The sequence below is a fragment of the Equus asinus genome, chromosome 8, assembly GCF_041296235.1.
Source record: "Equus asinus isolate D_3611 breed Donkey chromosome 8, EquAss-T2T_v2, whole genome shotgun sequence".
NCBI lineage: Eukaryota > Metazoa > Chordata > Mammalia > Perissodactyla > Equidae > Equus > Equus asinus.
The window spans coordinates 83,017,298-83,038,359 of NC_091797.1; the positions used below are offsets into that span (position 1 = coordinate 83,017,298).

General features: G+C 48.5%; 1 protein-coding gene across 1 annotated transcript in view; it reads right to left on the reverse strand.

The window, feature by feature from the left end:
• KSR2 (kinase suppressor of ras 2) overlaps positions 1 to 21,062 on the reverse strand; it is a 373,230-nt gene that overhangs the window by 143,199 nt on the left and 208,969 nt on the right. The window contains exon 5 of the mRNA XM_070516151.1: positions 13,384 to 13,568. Coding sequence (XP_070372252.1) covers positions 13,384 to 13,568 — 185 coding nt within the window. The remainder of the gene's footprint in view (positions 1 to 13,383; positions 13,569 to 21,062) is intronic.

The following is a 21,062-nucleotide window of genomic DNA, read 5'->3' on the forward strand; positions in this document are numbered from 1 at the left end:
TGGTATAGCCTGTAACAGCTCACGTGGCTCTCTGGCTCATTTGATGCTCACTGAGGATCGGCAAGGTCACGGACACTTACATCATCATTAACCCCAATTTACAGATGGGAAAACAGAGAGGGGAGGTGGTGGCCTGAGGTGGCCCTGCCGCTTGGGGCCAGGCTGAGGCACAGCCCTTGTGCTTTCCACAGCCCCTGTGCTTTCCATAGTATCAAGCTGCCTCCTGACCCCAGAGGGTCCTGACATGTCCCCGTTTGGGTGACTCACAGGGTTAGCGGCCTCCCAGAGTGAGCCTCTGCAGGGGGCATGAGCCCCAGCCCTGAGGTGCTGGTGCCACTCACGGTGGCTCCTGGGGTTTCCAAGAACACTGAAGCCGAAGGCTGCCTGGAGGCATGGGGAAACAGAAAATAATGACCCCGGCTGGATGCAGGCTGGCGCGTGCCGATTAGCACCTAAGGACCTAGGACCACAGGACCACAGCCCTGTCAGGATGGGATCAGCAACGAGGTTCATCTGGAAGTGGCATGCCAGCCCCTGCCCCAGACAGGCCACCTCTGCCCTCTGCTCCCTCCCTCCCTCCCCGCAGCACTTAGCACCAAATCCCAGGCCTTTGTCCCAAGAGACAGATGCTCTGGTTTCTCAGGGAGGTTAGTCCTCCCTCCCTCTAGCCCCACCACCCACCATCTCCAGATTATCTCTATCAAGGAATGCAGCACCAAGTGGCTGGCAGAGTCAGGAGTCTAGGAAGATGTACAACTGGAGACAGGAGGGAGAGGAGAGAGAGAAAGGGACAGTGAAAGGCAAAGAGAGAGACAGGGATGAGAGGCAGACAAGGAAGAGAGGGCAGAGAAGCTGAGACCGAGAGAGAGGGAAAGGGAGGGAGGAAGAGCGAGCAAGGGCGTGAAGGTGACACAGAGGGAGAAAAAAGGAGGGTGACAGTGTTCCAGGAGGAAACCAACAGAAAAAGAGGCTGGTGATCCAGAGGGACATACAGACATTAAGGCAGATATGACAGAAGAGGAGAGCAAGGGAGAGTGAACAGAGAAGCGAGAAGGAAGGGGAGACGGATGCAGGCACTAAGTGCCCACCCAGACTGCCTGGCACGCCCTGACTTTCCTCAGGCGGAGGACTGCTCCAACAGGGGCCTCGAACAGAGCAGCGTGGGGCCAGGGAGACACCGGAAACTCTTAATCCCAGCCACGAAGAATGTGGCCTGAGACCAAAAGCAGGTTCTCAGATCCTGTCCAGACACAGGTGGAGCCGGAGCAGCAGAGCAAGGGTGTCTGCCAGTAACCAGCACAGGCCTGGGGCCACCCCTGGTGAGGGACGGTGACAAGTCCACCTGAGGCCTAGGAAGCAGCCTGTCATCTGGAGAAGGAGGACTCTCCCTGTTCAAAAGGAGTTATAAACAGGTAAAATGCCCCGGGGTGAAAATCAGAGTTATCAAAGCTACACTCTAGGAGCATATATGTGGCCAAGAGGACAGCCTTTGTAGCATGTGCATGACAGTGGAGGTCAGGAGGGGAGTCTGGGAGCACAGTCCTGAGGATGAGAAGAAGGGCTGACCCCTCCTCTTTGAAGAGAAAAGTTCTTGTTACAAGAATTAACAAAGGACATGCTATTTATGGCAGGTATGGTTACAGCTGGTGGCTCCCATCTAAATGTTGCTTAACCTATGATGGCTTTTTTAAACCATTTTAATCTGTTGCCAATATTTTAAAAATTATGGGATTGCCCACAAAAATCTAAGTGTCTGGCTTCTCTTGGAAAATGTGGGTAATCTGGTGACACTTTGTCCCTTTCCCATAGAGAAACAATCGGCTGGAACTGAGTGGTGGCTGCCTTCTTTAGAAGGGGTGGGTGTGCTCCATTTTTCCATAGTCTTCACCCTTCCCTATTGTCCAACACCAAGTGGATCCTTCACTCCTGATGACCCCAAGGTCCTCAATCCAGATTTACTGGGTAACCACCAGGCCCCTAGTATGAGGCACTGGGGCTTTATCTATTCATTCAAAACATACATGTTCAGGGTCTACAGTGTGACAGGCCCTGAGGATACAACCATGAACAAGACAAACAAAACATCACCTTTAGGGAGCACACACCCTGGTGGAGGAGACTGACCTTAATCCATATATTTTATCTCCTATAGGATCCCAGTCTTCACAACAACCCTCTGAGGAAGGTAATGTTATACCCACTTTACATATCAGGAAACTGAGGCTTGAGGATTTTCTTACACTTAGTGAGTAGGTGCTTGTGGTTAGGTGTGTCTGAAAATATTTAACAATCATTATAGGATGAACACTGGCCAATCAGAACACATGCCCAGCCCATCAGGAAATATAGTCAGCCAGTCAGAAGACAGACCAACCAATTAGAACACAGACCCAACCAATCAGAATACACACCCAGCCAATCAGAATGCACACCCAGCCAATAAGAATGCACACCCAGCCGATCAGATTAAACAGCATTAGGAATGTCTGCCCTGCCCGCCTGCGGTGCTGTTTTCCTGGGCAGGGATAATGACATTTTGTCCGTCCAGACAATTTTCCAGTTTTCAAACAGTGGTCAGAGCCCTCCAACGATCAGCAGTCCTGTGAGGTGGATGGATATCATCAACATGCCCATGGGCCAGAGGAAGAAAACAGGGCTCTGAAATGTTGAGCCATCTAACAAGGGCCACATGGCCAGGGGGAGCAGCCCTGGGAGGGGAACCCAGAGCCCGTAGTTCCCGGCCAGAGTTTTTGCCTGTGTCCCATGTGGCTTGTAACCGACTAGACTCAAGTTCTCTGAGGCAGGCACGGTAGCAGGCACTGCTTCGATGCCTCCATGATACTCCGTGCAACGGTCTGCATGTTTGTGTCCTTCCAAAATTCACATGTTGAAATTCTAATGCCCGATATGATGGTGTTAGGAGACAGTGCATTTGGGAGGTGCTTAGGTCATGAGGGTGGACCCTTATGAAGGGGGCTGCATAAAAGACGCCCCACGGAGCCTGCTGCCCCCCTGCCATCAGGTGAGGACAGGGCAAGAAGGTGCCGGTCATGAACCCGGAAGAGGGCTCTCACTAGAATGCCACCATGCTGGCGCTTTGGCCTTGGCCTTCCCAGCCTCCAGAACAGTGAGGAATAAATGTCTGTTGTTTATAAACCACCCAGTCTATGGTAGTTTGTAAGAACAGCAGGCAAGGACTACAACAGCACACACTTTACACGCCAGGAATTCAGCTAATACTGATCGCTCATCAGGCATAGCAGGGGTGGGGTGATATCCAAAAAAAAAGTCAACCGAAACCCCAACACCATATAACAGTATTGACGGCCACAACTCTTAGGCGATGCTTCCTATGCACCACGCACAGCATCCTTTCATTTCATCCTAATAACCACTCCACGAGAAAGACATATCATGTACTTTAAACATGGGGAAACTGAGGCTCAGAGATGTTGGGTAATAAATGGCAGAGGTAAGATTCAAACCCAGTTTTGTCTAACCCTCAACTCCACGCCTGGCTAATGCCAGGATGCTACGGCCTTGCCTTGGGAGTAGGACTGGGTCTCTATCTGGCACCATCCCTGGTAGGCTGTGTGCTTCTTAGAGACTCCTAAGGATTGTCAGAAGGACAGACAACCCCTTGCCAGGGGTCACCGAGAAACACACCCAAGGGGGACACATGGGGAACTGAGAGGGTTTTCTGTACAATGGTGGAGACATGGCCCCACTAATTTGGATCATGGACTAATTTGGCCAGGGGGATGCTCCTCAAAGCCCCTGAGGACAGGGGGCCCCCATTATTCATTTTTACTCTAGCGGACGCTGGTTGTCAGCATTTATTCTCCCTTCTTAGACAAAACCCTCAATTTCTAAGCCCAAAGGTAAAGATCATAGCCCAGGATTAAGCTAATAAGTTTCCATCCCATTTGCCTGACCCCACTAATTGGTTTAGAGATGAGCACATGGCCACACTGGTTGAATCAGAGTGAATCTTAGACCTAAACAATCTTACTCCTCTACTCAGGACCAGAACAGGAAAGGGGCTGGGACTTCTAAGGCCATCTTGTCACTACATGGAGCCTAAAAGTGAAGGCATCGTGGAGAAGAGTAGAGCTGACAGATTACAGAGAGACTGAGTCATGATATGAATGGAGCCCCTAGATTCAGCCACACCTGAAGCCTACACAACCCCTGGACTTTTCAGTTACATGTGCCAGTAAATGACCTTCATACTAAACAAAGCTCAAGTTTGGTTATCTGTCACTTGTAACCACAAGTCCCAAGCTATATGTCAGTCCTACCAACATCTTGCAGTGATAAAGATCTGCTTATTTTCCAATCAACCAAATGGTCTTTGGCAGTTTTGCTTGGGTGCCTGCTTCTCTGGTCAGTTAAGGCAGGAGAACCATCCCTAAAAATCCCAAAGACTGTGTTGAAGTCCACCAACTTCAGTTCCTGCCTCGGTGATGCCAAAAGTAGCCAGCTCTGCAGCTCTGGAGGGTAACTAGCAGAATCCTTTCTCCTTTGCCCTCTGGATCCTGAGTAGCTGAAGGTTCACAGTGCTGGCCACAAAGACAATGCTCAAAAATGTTATCATCCATCCAAAAATATTTGTGTGTGCCATCTCCATGCAAAGCACTGCAGATATAGTAATAAGCAAGAGTGAGGTGGTCTCTGCCTCACGGAACTGATACTGGGGAAACAGGGCATTAAACAAATAGATAAATAAATAGATGGCTGCAAATTGTGACAAGTGCTTCTGAAGAAAAGTATAGGAGATGAGAGAAGGTGTAACTGACCTAGCCTGGGGAGTCAGGGAACGCTTTCCCAGATGAAGGGACAACAAGGACAGGTGTCCAGCAGCCTAAGGGTGTGAGGCAGGAGAGAACACAGTTCACTTAAGGAATTCTTTTAAAAGGTCAGTGTGGCAGACGAGCGAACAGAGACTAGAAGGAGGCAGGAGCCAGCTCACCCAGGGCCTCGTGGGCCACGTTAAGGATCTGGGCTGTCACACAGGAACAGTGGAGATTGTGATAGAATCCTAACTTGGGTTTGGGGGCCAGCTTCTCATTTTGGGAAGATCACTTCGATGGATTGGATTTGGGGCCAAAGTGGACATGGAAAGATCCATCTGGAGACTACTGCTTAGTTTGGACCAGGGTGGTGGTGGTGGAGGAGGAAATGGAAAAAGGTGGAAGAACGGAGGTTGCTGTCTACACTCCAGGAGGCAAATCTGGCCCTCTGCCTGTTTTTGCAAATAAAGTTTTATTGGAACACAGCCACACCCATTCGTTTTGGTGTTGTCTCTGGCTACTTTGTGCTACAACGGGACAGCTGAGCAGTTGTGACGGAGATCATATGGCTTGCAAAACTGAAAATATTTACTATCTGGTCCCTTACAGAAAACGTTTGTGGATCTCTGATTAAGAAGGTTAATTCAATGAGACTCAGAGATGGGGCATCAAGGAGAGGGAGGGCCAAAGACCATACCCAGATAAAATATAGACTTGCCCAACTGGGTAGATGTGCAAGATGGGGTCACTAGAGAGGAATCAGTTTTATTGGGGAGGGGAGCAAACTTGATTAAAACAACCCACCGTACCCCAATCTACTGTTTCATGGAAATGAGGTCAGGCCGAGTTACGTGCAGAGAATGACTGTGACTCAGAGATGGAAGGCACCATGGTTTCTAGTCTCGGCTCTGATGTGCTGCGTGACCTCTAGCCGTGGACTTCTCATCTGCGGCATGGGGATGCAGGAATGCGAATGGCTGGTGTACAATGTATAGTCCTATAGCAGCCTTACATGTTACTTCTTTTCCTATTGCTATGAAATCAGTTGAAGTCCAAGAATTCCTCACCCGGGGGGTTACTGGGACAAAGGCACGATCAGACAGGTCCTGATGACAGAGAACAGGATTGCCCAGGCCAACAGGGTGTACCTGACCGAGATTCAGGACTCCCTCCCACAGACAAAAATGACCCCCCCCCCCGGCTCCCAATCCCAACCAATTTTGGCTGCCACAGCTCCTGATGGGAGCAATCATAACAAAAGGTCTAAGGTTGTCTAATGCATGCTGAGCCCAAACTGTTTGTGCTAAGGCAAGAATTGCAAAATGTGCAGGCAGACCAGAGACGAGAGAATTGATAAGAACCCGACAGTGGCCTCGCATAGAACTTACACAGCCACCTGCACACACTTCACACATCACCAGCCCTCCAGACGCACAAAATGTGTCGTTGTTTAAACAAAGGCGCTGTCCTCTTCCTCCGGAGCACTAGCACTTGCACTAGCAGCAGAGATCACAGCTCTGCAACCATCCTGGCGTAAAGGGGCGAGCCGTTGGTTGGGCATCAGGAGACCCAGGTTCAAATGCCAGCTCTATAACCCTGGGCAAGTAAGCCCCTTCCACTCTCTGCCCTCAACTTCTGCTGTGGATATTGGGGAATAATAAAGCAGAAACCAAAAAGAATTTGCAACTTAAAAAAAGTCCTGTCTGTAAAGTGAAGGGTTGGATTCAGTAATTTCTGAGGCCACTACCAGTTCTGATCTCTATGATTCTAGAACAGAGGTTAAAAATTGGGAAGCCCAAGGGGCCGGCCCGGTGGTGTAGTTGTTAAGTTCACACACTCCGATTCAGTGGCCCAGGGTTTGCAGTTCAGATCCCGGACAGAGACCTACACACTGCTCATCAAGGCCATGCTGTGGCAGCATCCCACATACAAAATAAAGGAAGACTGGCACAGATGCTAGTTCAGTGACAATCTTCCTCAAGCAAAAAGAGGAAGATTGGCAACAGATATTAGCTCAGGGCCAATCTTTCTCACCAAAAAAAAAATAAAAAAGGGAACCCCAGGACTAAACATGACCAACAAACCTGTGAGGTTATTTAATATTGGCTCATGCAGTATTTAAAGATTTTTCACTGGATGATAACATTTTAAAAGTGGGAGCTGGCATATTTAATGCCTTACCACATATTTGCAATCCCTGAAATAAATCATAGCTCTTTGGATAAAAAAAAATTAAATGAAATAAAATAAAATTGAGAGAGTTCTCATAAAAGTTACCATCTCTGACTTCTTTTGAAAAATCGAAAGATCCGGCAGCCTGGTCCCACAAAGAGAGGATGCAGTAAAAAGGACACAACACCACTTATGTAGAGGTCCTGCCAAAACCGTATAGCCTGAGTCTAACCACAAGGAAACACAGATACATCCAAACGAAGGGACATTCTGTAGAGGAGCTGGGCCAACTCTTCCGACTTGTGCAAGTCACAAACAACACAGGCTGAGGAACGGTTCAAGCTTGTCACAACAGCTTGATGCAAGATGTGACCCTGGATTGGACCTTGCACCAGAAAAAAAAAATTGCTCTAAAGGATACTATTGGGACAATGGCTCAAACTGGAATATGGTTAAGTGAAAGTCCTGATTCAGCGTCAAGTTTACTGAATCTGGTACCTGTGACAATGTAAGAGAGTATGCAACCCAGTCCCAAATGGTTCACAAAAATGAGAGACAGAGAGAAACAATGGGGTGGGTGTGGGGCATTGGTGAGAAGAGGCAAATGGAAGCAAATATGAATCTGGCAAATCCAAGTAAAGGGGGTACAGGGGTCCTTTGTATTGTTTTTGCAATCTTTCTGTAAGTTTGAAATTATTTCAAAAAAAAATGTCACATAACTGAGTGATCCTCAAATATTAGCATGCAGAACCCCCTGGAAGGCTGCTAAAAACTCAGATGGCTGGACCCTCCCTAGAGCTTCGGATTCAGTAGGTCTGGAGCCCAGAGAGCAAGGATTTGCATTTCTAACAAGCTTTCAGGTGATGCCGACGATGCCGGTCCAGGACACACTTTGAGGAGCCCTGGGACAGCCTAGTTTAAACTGTGGAAGTGACCGCCAAAAGAACCAGATACAGAAAGAGTCGTTAAATAGTAGGATTGGGAGGGGGACGGTGCAAGGGACCAGTGTTTTTCCTAAGGGACATTTCACCTGTTTCCAGGTATGTATATTTCCATGTCTACAAAGCACCTAGACCAGCACCTGCCTGGCAAGCAGCAGATGGTCAGTACATGTTAGGGACCTGGTGGGACCTGGGTTTCTCAAACATGGCAAAGACGCCAGGCAACGCAGGTGCTTCCTGTGTCTGCTGGAGGATGGGAGCAGACTTCCACCTGCTCATTCTTGGGGAGAAAAGGTCTTTGGGTCACTCCCACAGGATGTATGTTTTCCCCTTGGAATTGCCACCACTGAGTCAGGGCAGACCCAAACTTCCCCAAATCCCTCTCGATCCTGAGATGAGAACGTGGTTCAGGCAGCAAACTTCTGTCAAGACACGCGCTCCTCCTCCCCTCTTCCAAGGGGGTAACGAACCTTGGCCTCAAGCCTCATTAAACCCCATTATATAATCACCCCCATCCTGAGGCTCTTTATAACTTCCAGTGGCTGGTTTCTTGGGAGTATGCAGTTCGGCTTCATCGGTCTTTACTGCTACGTGCTGCCTCCCTCAACAAATCAGGCTTCTGACTCAGCCTCAAGGCACACGGAGCCAGGCCCTCAACGGAGGGTCAACTATCTGTCACCTTGTCTCCAGGACAAAGAACGGGAGATGCTTGGAGAAGAGATGAGGAGAGGGCATGGTGAGGGGTCAAGGTGAGGGAGTGCCATCTTTCAAGGTGCCTCGTGAAGGACAGTATCTCAGAAGACCAGGGCTTCATACAAAACTCCAGCTGGTGCCATTAGGACCAAGATGAAGAAGTCTGGGAATCATCGGTCCTTGTTCCCTTTGGGAGCTGCTACCCTGAGGGGCTTGACCCTCAGAGGCAGCTAATAAAGAAACACCCAGAAAACTGCAGGTGGCAAAAGCACCGTGTCATTCCTCATCTTCTGCCAAAGACGTCCAGAATGAATGAGTTGCAGAAGCTGTCTGCGACTCACTCTTTTGGCGGCTTTCTGCAGCTGCCTGGCCCCCAGGGAGATGGCTACGACCTGGGACAATGGATGCCCTGAATATCAACGCCGGAGTCCGGCGGTGTAACAATCGCTCAGCCAGTGTGCGTTCTGCTCATGAGCGAGCACAGCTCGCTGGTGATCAAGAGGCATCCTTGCAGCTAGGCTGTCCCACACAACACAATCCCCCAGCTGGGCGAGGGCGCAGAGAGGAAACTTGAACAAGTTCAAGTCCCAACTCGATGAGCGAGCAGGTTTCAGGCAAGACCGTGTTGCGATTTCATTCCGCAGCACTGCGAAATGGTGATTCAGGATGAGTACGAACGCCACTTCCCTCCTGACCTGGGACCTTGGCTCAGTTACTTAATCTCTCAGCCCCAGTCTCTTCATCTGTAAGATGCAGATAATCATAGTACCTACCTTATAGAGGATTGTGAAACTTAAATGAAATAATAGAAGTAAATTGCTTTGCCTGAATGGACGAGGCCTGGAACAATGTCAACGCACAATAAATGCCAATTGCTATTATTGTCATTTTCATCATTGTTACAAGCTATTCCACCACATAAAGTACAGCAATAGCTCCCAAAGATACCCTTCATCAGGACTCAGTGCTCTAAGCACCAGCCTCTGTGCTAGGAAATTTACACGCATTCCTCATTTTGTCCCTTCTACATCCTTGCTGGGTAGAAACAGGCGCAGGGGGTTTGGTGACTTGCCCAATGACATGTCAGCAACCACTCATTTGCTATAAACCCAAAATCACTTCCACCAGCCAGTAAGGAATGAGGATGCACAACTACTCCTTCCATCTAAATGGTATTTTTTCATTCTGAACTGAGATCAGAGATACCCTACAACAAGCCACAAGCACACAGCTTGTTGGACCAAAAATGGTCCATGGGTGGAAGGCATCCAATCAGACGTCTCGGGAGCAACATGGCACGCTTGAACGGAACACGGAAAAAATGCAGGAAGGATGGAGAGCTAAGTCCACTGCTCGCTCCCTCTCTGGGAAGCATCCTGAGTCAGCATCTTCCACGCTGAGCAGCACAGTCTGATATCTTGTGCTTTGTGAATGGCTAACCTTAGAGACAGGTTCCTTCGTAAACTGGGGCTCCTAGCACCCCCTGCTCTCCCCGGCTCATCACCCCCAGACCAGGGAAGTGGGGTAAGTCCCAAGGGGGCGAAGTCCTTCTCACAGCCCATCCGAGGTGTCTAGGCACCCTGAGGGTCCAGGGCTCGGCCAATATACAGCTAGATGCGCCTAATGCTGTCTCCAGGCATTAGTGTCAGGGCTAACAAGATATGTATCACCAGCCTTCACAGTGCAGCCCGGGCCAGAGCTGACAGCGACAAACGGGCAGACAGACTCAGCCCGGCAGGGACGCAGCCTCAGGGACTCCCTCAGCAGGGTCAGGGTGAGGAGGGCTGGCACCGGGTCCCAGAGGCAGGAAGTTCTCTCCTGAAACTCACAGTGGTGAGAGGACGCGATTATTACAAACAAGGGGGAACCAGCATCCGGCAGCTGTGTTCTCCCAACAGCCCTGCCGGAGTCTCCCAAACCAGCATCCGAAGCACGGCAAAAGAAGTGCCCAGGAAAAGCTCACTGGGTGAGGCTTGGAATCTCAGAGTCTCTAAGCTCTGGAATGGACCCCCATGGAGTCTTTTATTGTACAGTTGGGGAAACTGAGACCCAGGTAAAGAAAGGAACTCGCTTCACCGAAGAGACAAAGTGTAGGCAGGACTGGATCTGGATACAAAACCTACAACATGGGCAAGATCACTCACCGTTCCGAGCCTCAGTTTCCTTACATGTAAAATGGGAATAATAATGCCAGCCTCAAAGATTGTGGTGTCTTAAGTGGGACAAGTCAGGGACAAAGGTCACACAGCAGTTGGTGGCAACACTGAGACTCTGGCAGAGAGCTTCTCATGTCCTAATCTGAAGCCTGTCTCACCAGGCTGCCCCTGTCTCTGCTATTTGTTAGGATCAATGGAAATGGGACTGGTCCATGGGGTCCCAGCTAATATTTGGGTTACACGCTCATTCTCCCATTGAGACTCAAACGCTAACTTTTTCCTCCCTGGGAGATCAAAGGGTGATCTCTTTGCACACAAAGACCAGGACTGTCCAGAGAGGCAGTTGTGCTTTTCTTATTGCCAGGAGCTGATTTTAATTAAGGACTTTGCTCCTGCCTGCAGACAAGTAGAGAAGGAAGCCTCCCATCTCAGATGGAGACCAGGGCAGGGACGAAAAGCTGGGAGCCATGGGGAATCCTCACAAAACTCTTCGGCAGGAGAACAGGCGGCTATGTGTGCAAGTCCGTGGTTTTCATGCAGGCTGGAGATGTTTCTGCTCTGGCCAGAACTACAGTGCAGAGCTGTGGTCCAAGCCCCAGGGGTGGCCATGCCGACATTCACTCAGAGGATGGAGATGCCCAAAGACAGATGGCGGTTGGAGGCAGCCGCCCAGCATCCTGCCAAGGTAAATTCCAGCTCCGTCAGGGCCATGGGGAAGTGGCGGTGAACTGGAAGGCATTTAGCCACAGCCCTCAAATTAACCAAGAAGCCGGAGGATGTGAATGCAACTAGGGAAAAGGGGCTAATAAACACCATAATGACAGCTACCATTTATTAAGCGCTTCCTGTGTGCCAGGCACTGTGCAGACGACTTCGACATCTATGAGCTTAGCTAATCCTTGCAACCACCTATGAGGTGAATCTATTGTTAGCCCATTTTACAGATGAGGAAACTGAGGCTCAGAGAGACTCAACTTGCTCAAGGTCAGCCACACTGCTCCAAAGAAACAGAGCTGGGCCTGGAACCCAAGCTTCTCCCTCCAGGGCCATGACATGCTGCCGCCATCACCCATGTGATATGTCACCACCGCTTTCCCTGGTCTGGGCTCACCCAGCCACCCCCTGACTGCCACGCAGTCCATGTCATGGAGCATTCTTGCTCTCTCTGACAGCAATTTCTCTGGACAAATTAATACTCTGGGCTTCTGATGGTGACGTGTGTCATGAGTGCTATTTTAGTTTGCTCGCTTCAGCGCCTGCACCCCGGGGGAACGAGAGCCAGGCTCTGGAACTCCTAACTGACGTCCACATGGGTCTCTCGTGGTTCTAGATCCTCAGCTGATTCCTGCAGCGGACGCCTGATACACATTTGGGGACTGTCAACTGAATGCACCGTGCTGCCCCAGGCCAGCCGTCCAGTTGGGCTAAGGCAGAGCTTCTGAACCCAACAGTCTTGAAACTGGACACACGGGTTGAATGTTATATGTGCAATTTTCCAGGGAGGCAATTAATAGATTTCACGAAATTCTAAAGGGTCCATGGACTCCACAAGAACAGTTCAAAAACCCTCATTTCTCATTTAGAGAAAGGCATCCTGCTGGATATTTCAGGGATCTTGGTTAGCAAATCATAAGTGATGGTTAAGCTTGTATACTCTGGAGCTAGAAAGAACCAGATTCAAATTCTGGCTCAACGACTCGACAGCTGTGTGACCTGGCCAAGCTCTTTAATGTCCCTGAGCCTCAGTTCCTCATCTATCCAATGGGAATAATCAGACTGTTGCAAGAACTAAATGAGACCACGCGTGTGGGTGACCAGCATGTACCGGTGCTCAGGGAACATTACGTATCACGTCCCAGAGCCGCGACAGGACGTGGCCACGCTGAGGCTGTACGAAGGGCCAGGGATTAAGTCCCCCACATTCCAGCAACCTCTCCTCCTTTCGAGGCCATAAATGTTCTTGTCTTGGCTGGAGGACTGGTTTTGTTCAGGGGCTCCCCTCTGACCAGTCTTTCCAGCAAAACCGCCCTCTGGGCAGAGAAGATTAAACGCCTTCTGACACCTCAGGCCCTGATCACCGGAAAGTTCTATTTCCACTCTGAGTAATAACCACTTTGTCTCTGGCAGAAATTCGTGGGAGCAGAATGTAAACCACCCCAGGCCACGCTCAGCCCAGCTTGAACCCACATACATCTTTGAGATGCAAAGGTTATGTGTGTTGACCTGAGCGGGGGAAAAAATTACAGAATTTAATCACAGATGCCTTATCCACAGCAACCAAGAAAAGTCCTGTGACTGGGCAGCTGAGAAGCCAGGGAGAGAAAAGGCTGTTTCCTTGCATGCGGCGGCGTGTGCATGCCTGCTTCCCTCTTCCCTCCGTACACCTGCAGGCAAACACAGTAGGAATGCGGGACCAATGACAGCTGCCCGTCAACCTCCGAAGCGCCAATTGCACCCCCCTTTCTCAGAAACCATCCAAAGGGGCGGTAGAGGCGCAGGTGAGAGGCGCTGGCACAAGGCGTCCAGTGAGCGTTTCACAAGCATTTTCACAAGAGAAAGAAAACAGAGCGTGCACCTGGGGGAGGCGCCGGCAGGTGCAGCAGCCCAGGTGGGGGCGGGCTGACTTACTTGCGGAGAAGTTGGCCTCGGTGTGAACCGGAGGGGTGGAGGGCAGGAAAGGCGCATGGCCCACAAAGAAGGAGCGGAGGGAGCGCTCGGACAGGAGTGGGGAGCGCTGCTGCGAAGGGATGTTCTCACAGCTGCCCACGCTGCTGTGGATCTTGAGGTTCAAGGGTTTGCTTTTCTTCTTGGCTCTGAAAGGGAGACAGAAAAAGAGGAAATGTATCCATAGACACACAAAATGAGAGCAGGGAGACCCAAGCTCCTTCACCTGGCGGCCCATGGCCCTTCCCCACCTTGATCGGGCCCTGCCGCCCTCTCCATTCCCCTCTCGCTGAGCTCCAGCCACATCCTCTGCCCCATCTCTCTCCTCCAACCCTTCGTTTATGCTGTCCCCACTGACTGGAATACCTTCCCCTTCTTTGCCGGCTTAATCCCCATCTGTGTTTTAATCCCCATGTGTGTTTATGACTGGGCTCTGGTGTCTTCTCCTCCAGGAAGCCTTCCCTGATATTCCCTCTTCCCTCCTAGCCTGGGTTGGATGCTCCCTCTCAGTTCTCCTAAAATATTCTGTATATCTCTCTGTGGCTGCACTTTCTATTTTTCCAAATTTGTTCTTTTAGTTTTTGTCTCCCAAGAGGATTGTGGGTCTTTGAGGGCAGTGACCCCATATTGTTTCTCTGTCCTTGGCAACTAGTACAAAGCCTGGCACACAGTAGGTGCTCGTTAAAGGCTTCTTAAGTGACCAATCTGGATTAAGACTGGCATTTATCACAGTGCACGCTAATGCTCTATCTTCCACACTTGACTGTGGGCTCCTTGAAGACAGGAACTTGTGGTTTTCGTTCTTAGAGCTCTCAACCCCTAGCTCAGCACCAGCTGAATAGAATGAACCTCTGGAGCTGGTTTTGAAACATTTCTCCCCTTCCCAAGATGCTTACGGGATCAGTTTAAAAGAGTTTGGTTTAACATTGCGTGGAAAACTAACCTCAGCGCTCTCCTCCCCACCTCCCTCCAAAGCCCCAGTGAGGGCTGGCTGGGGGTTAGGTGCCCTCTGGTGGTCAAAGCGAACCCTCCTTGCAAGTTTTCACAGTTCTGGATGTAGCGCCCAGAAAGGTGCGTTAATTTAAGACTGGAGGCCTCCCACAGGAGCAGCCTAAAAGGCATGCTCTCCAGGAGGCCTGCTTCTCATCAGCTTTCTGGAGTCCAAGTGTGCCTGGGCTGACAGCCCTGCTTGCTGTCTCCCAGGAGCTGGTGGCGAGGCCGGGGAGGGTGCTCCCTGCTATGGCACACACAATGGCTGGCTCTCCCTGCCTGTGGTTGGAGCAGAGAGGGGAGCAAGGAGGGAGAGGCATTTCATTCCACACACATTTCCAATGGTGGAGATTCAAAGAGGCATCTACACTGAGGCAGTGTAATTTAGGAGTTAAACTCGCAGGCTTTGGGGTCAGGGAGACAGGGCCTGGGGCCTGACTGTGACCTCAGGAAAGCGATCTTGCCTCTTTGTGCCTCAGTTTCATCACCTGGACAATGGGGAAAATAACAGCACCCACCTAAGAAGGATATGGTGCCAATTCTATGAGATCACCTGCTTGGCACAGAGCCTCGCACAGAACGAGGGGTCTATGACCAGGTTAAGTGGGTGGCTATATAGCATGGAAAGACCCTTGAAGAAGCCAAAAATTGAAGCCAACCTGTGTTTTTCATCTTAAACATCCAGCAACTCTCTAATCTCACTACTACCTTTGGCGGATGAAGAGGATGCATTCAAACCCTCTGGCAGTAAATACCATTATCATCTTTAAAACATGGATGGGAGCCTTGAGACACTGGGCCACCAAGTGACACGGCCAGATCCCTTGTACAAGGAGAACCAAGTCTAACCCAGCACAAGTTTAACAGTAGCTCAAGGACTGCAGAGAGTCATTTTGCTTTACCAACTCTTGGCCACAGATGGAGCAGAGAAGGCGTATATATAAATAAACATTAGTTAGACAGATGGATAGATTAAAAGATGGATGGATGGATGGATGGATGGATGGATGGAAGAAAGGGTGAAAAAGTGGAAGGATGAAATGAATGAAGGACAGAGAGGATGGGAAGATGAGGGATGGAAGCATGGATAGAAAGAAAGGAGGATGGGAGGATGAAAGAATGGGAGGACAAATGGATAAAGTGATAGAGAGAATGGGAAGATAAAATAATAGATAAAAGGAATGGAGGAGGATGGGATGATGGACAGAAGGAAGGATGGATGGATGGATGGATGGATGGATGGATGGATGGAAGGCAGGAAGGAAGGGTGAAAAGGTCAAAGGATGGAAGGATGATGGATAGATGGATGGAGAGATATAAAGATGTAATGAAGGAAGAGAGGATGGTAGGATGGAAAGATGGATAGATGGAAGGGAGAAAGAGGGCGATAAGAGGAAGAGAAAGTGGAAGGATGAATGGCTATTTGATCAGAGTAGGTGGAAGGAAATCGTATATCGCTTCCTACCCATCAAGGACTTGCCTTTACCATCTGCTCTCACTACCCAGGCACGCTCAGAGGGGAAAACAGACACAAATGACTGTCTGATGACTATGACTGTGTACTAAGATTTAGTGGATATTTTGTAGTATATCCTTCAGATGCAATTAAAAAGAACATCCTCTGCATGATCTTTGCAGGATATTAGATATCTATTACATAAATGTCTTCCTTGGAAATGGGGACAATTCTGGGGAAAGTAGTAAAATTAGGTGGCACGAAACATTGGCAAGGGCAGCTCCATCCTCTGGGGCCGTATCAGCCCCGGGTGGACCATGCTGCTTTCTGGATGGGCAGGCAAGTCAGGGCTCCCTGACACGGTGGGCTGTGCTGACAGCAGCCCCAGAGCCGGGCTGAGGGGAGGCTGCAACCCAACCCAGCTCTGGGGCCACAATCTGTGCTTAGGAAGAAGATGCCCTTGTCTTACCAGGTACAGCAAAGGACTATTGCAGCTTTGGAATCTAGGAAAGTTCTTCCCACCTTCCTGATGCCTAATTTGCATGGAATATCCAAACTAAAAGGATGCTGAGACTCCGTATTCTTCAGATCGGCTCATTACTCTCCATCTCCAGCCCCCCAGTTCTGGTCCAAGCCACCTTCTTGCCTCACCTCAGCTGCTGCTACTGCTGCCTCTTCATTGGACTCCCAACCCCACTTTTTTTTTTTTTTTTTGCTTTATTTTTATATTGAGGTGAAATTTACATAGTATAAAACTAAGCACTCTAAAGTGAACAATTCAGTGGCATTAAGTACATTCACAATATTGTGCAAATACCACTTGTATCCAGTTCCAAAATATTTTCATCACCCCAAAAAGAAACCCTGTACCCATTAAGCCGTTACTCTCCATTCGCCCGCCTCGAGTCCCAGGCAACCATCAACCTGTTTTCCGTCTCCATGGAGTTGCCTATTCTGGGTTCTCCATCTAAATGGAATCGCACAACATGTGAACTTCTGCGTCTGGCTTCTTTTACTGAGCATAATGTTTTTGAGGTTCATCCATGTTGTAGCATGGATCGAAACTACATTCCTTCTTTTCCTCCAGTTTATTGAGATATAATTGACATATGTCACTGTATAAGTTTCAGGTAAACAGCACAATGGTTTGACTCACACATGCTGTGAAATGATTACCACAATAAGCTTAGTTAGCATTCATCATCTCATATAGATACAAGAAAAAGAAAAAACAATTTTTCCCTTGTGGTGAGTACACTTAGGATTTACTCTCTTAACTTTCATATTTATCATACAGCAGGGTTAGCTGTAGCCATCATGTTGTACGTTCATCCCTGTACTTATTTATATTATAACCGGAAGCTTGTACCTTTTGACCACCTTGCTCCAATTCCTGCTCTCCCCACACCCCCGCCTCTGGTAACCACAAATCTGATCTTGTTTTCTATGAGTTTGGTTTTTTAATTTTTTTTAATTCCACATATAAGTGATACCATACAGTATTTGTCTTTCTCTGTCTGACTTATTTCACTTAGCATCATGCCCTCAGGGTCCATCCATGTCATCACAAAAGACAGGATTTCCTCTTTTTTCTTTTCTTCCGAGGAAGATTTGCCCTGAGCTGTGCCAGTCTTCCTCTATTTTGTATGTGGGTTGCCGCCACAGCATGGCCACTGATGAGTGGTGTAGGTCTGTGCCCAGGAACTGAACCTGGGCCACCAAAGTGGAGTGTGCTGAACTTAACCACTCAGCCACGGGGCCAGCCCCATAAGGATTTCCTCATTTTTTATGGCTGAATAATATTCCTGTGTGTGTGTGTGCATGTGTGTAGAGTGTATATATATATAGAGAGTGTATATATATGTATACATATGTGTATATATAGTGTATACATATATAGTGAATATATATGTATATATATATCTCACAACTGCTTTATCCATTCATTGGTCAATGGACACAGGTCATTGTCACATCTTGGCTACTGTAAATAATGGTGCTATGAATGTGGAGGTGTAGCTATCTTTTCAAGTTAGTGTTTTCACTTCCTTTGGCTATACATCCAGAAGTGGAATTGCTGGATCATGTGGGGTTCTATTTTTAATTTGGGGGGATCTTCCATGCTGTTTTCCATGGTGGCTGTACTAGTTTACAATCCCACCGACAGTGCAGGGGGTTCCCTTTTCTCCACATCCCGGCCAGCATCTGCTATCTCTTGTCTTTTTGAGGATGGCCATTCTAAGAGGCATGACGTGGTATCTCATCGTGGTTTTGATCTGCATTTCCCTAATGACTAGTGAAGTTGAGCATCTTATCATGGACCTGTTCATTCCTTTTTATGGATGAATAATCTCATCCTGCTTTCGATTCTTTACAGTGTATTCTCACCCAGCAGCCAAAGTGAGGTTTTGAAAAGAATACATTGTATCATATCACCCCCCAGCTTAAAAACTTCCAAAGGTTTCCTATTGTTCTCCCTTCCTGTGGCTTACAAAAGCTTAATAGGACCCTCAGCGGCCCCTCTCCAAATTCTCTTCATACCATCATTACCTTGTCACCCTCTGACTCTAGCCACTCTGGTCATCCTTCTGGTCTTTGACCACACCAAGTTCTCATCTACTTCAGGACCTTTGCACATGCTGTTCCCTCTACCTGGAACACTATTCCCCATTCTGCCTGTTAGTGGAGACTTACTCATCTTTTGGGTATCAATTCCTTAGAGACGCAGTCCTCAACCCTCAGAACTAGTCAGAACTCCAGGTTACACGTACTTCCAGCACCATCTGCTTTTTCTTCAGAGAATGCATCCTAATTAGAATTCTGCACTTACTTACGTGGTTACTGAATGAGTGTCTGCTTCCTCCGTGGCCTGTGCCTGCCACACATGCAGGAAGGGCCTGCATCTCCAGCTCCTAACACAAAGCAGGCACCCCATAGTGGCAAAGCCAAGATGAGAGGCCAGGCTACAGACTCCTACCAAGCCCACATGTCCCAGCTCAAGCCAAGACATCTTGGCATCCTCCAAAATGGGGGAATTCTAAAGGAATGTGGCTCAGTTTCAATCTGCAAGTCAGGAGGGCTGGGTTAGCAGCATCTTCCCACTTAATTCTCAACTATGCACTACTGAGGGCAGAGACACACCTTATTTCTTTTTCCAGCCCCCGGCCACCCTCCGCCTCCATCTGGCAGAAGGTTCTTGATCAACACCCATTTGCCAGCCTGCCTCTTAGAGCCTTCCTCACAAAGATCACTGATAAAAAATAAACAAACAAAAATTAAAAAATAAATCAGTAACAAGGAAAAAAAACAGGTTGCCGAGGGAAGTCCCAAACTAATGTCTTTGCACCATTTCCTCTTCCTCAAGACTGCTGGGCTTTGAGTTAAGCAGAGCCACAGGCTCCCATGGCCTCTTCACCCTCAGTGTCCTCAAGTGTGGGGTTGTGTCCCCTTGAACTCAAAAGCCGTCACCGGGCCAATTCCCTCAGCGTCTCATTAACCGTGTCTGGAGCATCTGGCCTGGCCAAATGGGAGGAAATGACAGGGCTGGGAACAGACAAGATCCTCACCAGTGTGGTTGGAGGACAGGAGCGAGCACGGATTCCTGAGAGCACACCACCCTGTGATGCCAAGCGCCAATCCAGTTACCATTTCCCAAGACAGGAAAACGTGGCCACTGGGCTTCCATGGGGCTGTGAGCACTGTTCCTCCCTCTCCAACAGGGCCTTTTACATCCTTCGCAGTTGGCCTGATCTGATGACCCAAGAGGAGGCCTCCAGGAAAGACCCTTTTCAAAACCAAAGAATAGCACCAGTTCTTCGGTGGGAAGGGGCAGGGAGTATGGACCCTCGCTCAGCGCAGCTGCTCAGAGCCCAGGGAAGAGGAGGTTTGGAAAGCAAGGGCTTGTTAAGTCCAACACCGAGAGGATGTTTAATGAGAATCCGCTCTGCTCCTTGGCCATAGGCCGCAACCTTTATTTCTGGCTCAAGTGCACCCCAAGTGTGGCATCATCAACTGGAGCCCAGGCAAAAACGGGCATGGATGACAGTCCAACAGCATATGCACACCCTGCAGTGTGAGCTGTCTTTCCCCAGGTGTGGAGGAGCCTGCAGTGCTGTTACATGAGACGTGGACGACGTTTTTGTATTTTAATAATTAAAATTTAAAAACTAAACCTTTATATCAAATCCATAATTTCATAGCAATCATTTCCTGGTATACAGCTTTATGGAAAATATACTAAGAAGAAAAGGAGAAGGAGGAAGAAGAAGAAGAAAAAAGGGGAAAAGAGGGAGAAGGAGACGAGGAAGAAGAAAGGAGGAGGTGGAAGAGATGTTAGGTGTAAAAACGTTAAGTAAATTCTAGTATAGGTCCCACCAGAATGGCTAAAACAGAGTTGACAGTACCAAATGTTGACAAGGATATAGAGCAACCAGAATTCTCATCAAATTCTAGTGAGGTTGTACAAAATGTACAACCATTTAAAAAACTATTTGGCAGTATTTACTAAAGCTCAAAGTACCTTCTCACTCAACAATTTCCCCACTGGGTATGTACTCCACCAAAAGGAGTGCCCATGTCCACATAATGCCCCGTGAAGAACGTTCACGGCAATGTCATTCACATGGCCAAACACTGGAACGCTGTCAATGTCCACCAATAATAGAATGGATAAATGAATCCTAGTATACTTGTATGATTGACTACTCCATTGCAACGAGAAAGATGAGATTACTGTTGCACTACAGCATGGCTGAATCTCAAAGACATAGTGTTGGGCAAAGGAAGCCAGCCACAAAAGACCAGATATTGTGTGATTCCATTTACAGGAAGTTTAAGAACAGGCAAAACTAATCTATGATGAGAGAGGCAAGAATGATTTTTGGGGAGCAGGTCATTGACCATAAGGGCACCCAAGAATCTTTCTAGGTGCTAGACATGTCCTCTGTCTTAATTGGGTGGTGGTTACTTGAGTATATTGACATATAAAAATTCATGAAACCGTACACAAAAATTGCACACTTTACTACTGAATGAAAGTTATGCCTTACGAAAACTTTTTTAAAACAATAAGAAAAAAAGACAACAGCCCACTTAAAAAGTGGGCAAGGACTTGAATTGACATTTCTCCAAACAAGATATACAAATGGCTCACAAGCACATGAAAAGATGTTGACCATCATTAGTCATGAGGGAAATG